The following is a 2,896-nucleotide window of genomic DNA, read 5'->3' on the forward strand; positions in this document are numbered from 1 at the left end:
TCAAGGTGAGAACTGGGGGGTTTGGGGCCAACGGGGGGTGTTTGGGGTCAGTTGGGGGGGGTTGGGGTAAATTGGAGATGTTTGGGCCTTATTTAAATAGGTTTAAATAAGATTTAGACTTAAGATTTAGACTGAAAGATTTAAATCAAAATTTAGACCTAAAGGTTTAGAATTACAGGTTTAAAGATTTGGACTTCTAGACTCAAAGACTTAGACTGACTCAGGGATTTAGACTGACTCAAAGATTCAGACTGACTCAAAGATTCAGACTGACTCAGGGATTTAGACTGACTCAAAGATTCAGACTCAGACATTTCCAATCCAGGCTGGTCGAACCCAAGCAGTTTTTAACCCCCAGGGTGTTGGGATTGCAGGGGGAGGGGAAAGGCCCGATCCCAGCAGGCCCAACCTGCCCCCCACCAGGTTTTAATCCCGGGTTTCTCTCCCTGTGCCCCCCCAGTTCTTCACACCCTTCGAGCTGATCAAGTACGACGTGGCCACGGACAAGCCCGTGCGGGACGAGCGCGGGCTCTGCATCCCCCTCGGGCCCGGTAAGAGCCGGGCCTTGCAGGGAGGCCACCAAAACCACCCCCTGGTCCTCCTCGGGCGGCCTAAACCCCCCCTCCCGACCCCCTCCCAGGCGAGACGGGGCTGCTGGTGGTGAAGATCACGCGGCACGCGCCGTTCCACGGCTACGCCGGCGACGCCCGCAAGACGGAGCAGAAGGTCCTGCGGGACGTCCTGGCCAAGGGCGACGCCTTCTTCAACAGCGGTGACCTGCTAATCATGGACCACCAGGGCTTCCTCTACTTCCAGGACCGCGTCGGGGACACCTTCCGGTAATTCCGGCCCGCGCGTCCCGGCCGTGGGCGCCGGCCCGAGCGCTCGGCTCACGGCGCTGCCCCCTCCTCCTCCTCCTCCTCCTCCCGCCCAGGTGGAAAGGGGAGAACGTGGCCACGACGGAGGTGGAGGCCACGCTGGCCGCGGTGGGGTTCATCCAGGAGGTCAACGTCTACGGTGTGGCCGTGCCCGGTGAGTCCGGCCCGCGGCCACCTGGTTGCCCCAGGTGATCCCAGGTGACTCAGGTGGCCCCAGGAGGACTCAAAGGAGTCGTGGTTGCCCCAGGTGGCCCCAGGTGACCTTGGTGGCCCCAAGTGGACCCAGGTGACCCGGGAGGACTCAAAGCAGCCGCAGTGGCCCCCGGTGACCCCCGGTGCTGCCCGCAGGGTGCGAGGGCCGCTGTGGCATGGCCGCCGTGCGCCTCAAGGACGGGGCCACCTTCGACGGGGACACCCTGTACGCCTTCACGCGGGACACGCTGCCCTCCTACGCTGCCCCTCGCTTCGTCAGGGTCCAGGTCAGCGGGACACCCCCGGCCCAGGCCTGGGGGGCTCCAGGAGGGCTCCAGGGCTTGGGACTGGGGGGGTTTGGCCTCAGGAGGAGGGTGATCCCTCAGCACCAGCGCCCGGTTCCAATCACGGCACGGTGGAACCAGGGAATGGTTGGGTTGGGGTTGGGAGGGGCCTTCAGGCTCATCCGGTTCCAAGGGGGGGTCACCCTGTGCCAAGGGGGGGATCAACCCCCACCAGCACCCGGACACGGCCCCGGGACCCCCCCCTTCCCGACATCCCTCGTCCCCAGGACGCCCTGGAGATCACGGGCACCTTCAAGCAGTCCAAGAACAACCTGGTCCGGGAGGGCTTCGACCCCCAGCTGGTCCGGGATCCGCTGTTCTTCCGCGACGATTCCCGGCGATCCTACGTCCCGCTGACCCCGGACACCTTCGCCGCCATCCAGGACATGAGGCTCAGTCTGTAGCGGCCTCGGGCTAATTAACGAGGCTAATTAGGGGCTAATCAGGCACTGTGGGCTGGGCTGGGGGGTTATCCCAGCCCGGCCTGTCTGTGACATGGAAATTAAACCCTTAATTCCCACTTTTTTTGGGTGCCATCCCAGCCCCTCCCTGCCCTCACAGGGTGGGATTCCTTCCCCATATCCTACCTAAATCTCTCCAGTCTCAGCAGGAAGCCCTTCCCTGTGTCCCGTCACTCCAAACCCTTCCCTGTCCCAGCTCCTGGTGGCACCTGGAATTCCACTCACCGCCCTCACCGGGAAGACTTTCCGCCTGAAATTCCTCCTGGGAACTCCTAAAAGCTCCCAGAAATTCCCATAAATCCCCAGAAACCTCCCGAAACTCGCAGAAATCCCCACAGACTCCACATGGAAAATGTGAAATCTTTATTTACAGCCTCCCCCCACCCCGGTGCCCAGGACTCACCTCCCCCCGTCCCCCACCGGCTCCACCTTCCCCTCAGCCAGGGGGTCCCTGGGGCTCCTCTGGAGCTCTGGGACCCCCCGCGTGTCCCTCTGGAGCTCCGGAATCCCCCGTGTGTCCCCCTGGAGCTCCGGGATATCCCACGTGTCCCTCTGGAGCTCTGGGATCCCCCGCGTGTCCCTCTGGAGCTCCAGGACGTGCCGCGTGTCCCTCTGGAGCTCGGCCAGGCGCTGCCGGAGCCGCTGCTCCCGCCGCTTCCCCGCCTGGAGCTGCCTCTGGGCCTTGCCGAGGGCGTCGAGCGCGGTCTCCGCGCGGCGCTTCCAGAGCAGGGCGGAGCCCACCTGGTAGCTGTGCTCGCTCTGGATGTAGGAGCCGGCGCGGGGCGGCAGCCGCGCCATGAACAGCGACGGCGACGGCGGGCCCGGCGGGCCGGGGGGTCCCGCGGGCGCAGGGGGGGCCCCCTCGGGCAGGGCCGGCGCCGCCGCGGCTTCGGCGTCGCCCGTGGCCACCAGGAGGGTCTCCGGCGGCGGCGCCGGGACCCCGCCCTGGGCGGCGGCCGGGGGGGCTTTGGAGTCCGGGGGGAAGCAGGAGAGGGAGGGGGGGAACGGGGGGGCCGGCGGG

General features: G+C 65.3%; 2 protein-coding genes across 2 annotated transcripts in view; one reads left to right on the plus strand and one right to left on the minus strand.

The window, feature by feature from the left end:
- SLC27A5 (solute carrier family 27 member 5) overlaps positions 1 to 1,934 on the plus strand; it is a 4,610-nt gene extending 2,676 nt beyond the window's left edge. The window contains exons 5-9 of the mRNA XM_017839605.1: positions 446 to 551; positions 641 to 839; positions 935 to 1,032; positions 1,227 to 1,357; positions 1,642 to 1,934. Of these exons, the coding sequence (XP_017695094.1) occupies positions 446 to 551; positions 641 to 839; positions 935 to 1,032; positions 1,227 to 1,357; positions 1,642 to 1,818 (711 nt within the window). The 3' untranslated portion in view covers positions 1,819 to 1,934. The remainder of the gene's footprint in view (positions 1 to 445; positions 552 to 640; positions 840 to 934; positions 1,033 to 1,226; positions 1,358 to 1,641) is intronic.
- Positions 1,935 to 1,974: 40 nt separating this feature from the next.
- Positions 1,975 to 2,896, minus strand: part of THAP7 (THAP domain containing 7) — an 11,137-nt gene continuing 10,215 nt past the window's right edge. Inside the window, exons 13-14 of the mRNA XM_017839606.1 lie at positions 2,473 to 2,840; positions 1,975 to 2,367 (exon numbers count right to left, since the gene is read on the minus strand). Coding sequence (XP_017695095.1) covers positions 2,275 to 2,367; positions 2,473 to 2,840 — 461 coding nt within the window. The 3' untranslated portion in view covers positions 1,975 to 2,274. The remainder of the gene's footprint in view (positions 2,368 to 2,472; positions 2,841 to 2,896) is intronic.

This window comes from Lepidothrix coronata, unplaced genomic scaffold (assembly GCF_001604755.1).
Source record: "Lepidothrix coronata isolate B3197 unplaced genomic scaffold, Lepidothrix_coronata-1.0 Scaffold441, whole genome shotgun sequence".
Lineage (NCBI taxonomy): Eukaryota > Metazoa > Chordata > Aves > Passeriformes > Pipridae > Lepidothrix > Lepidothrix coronata.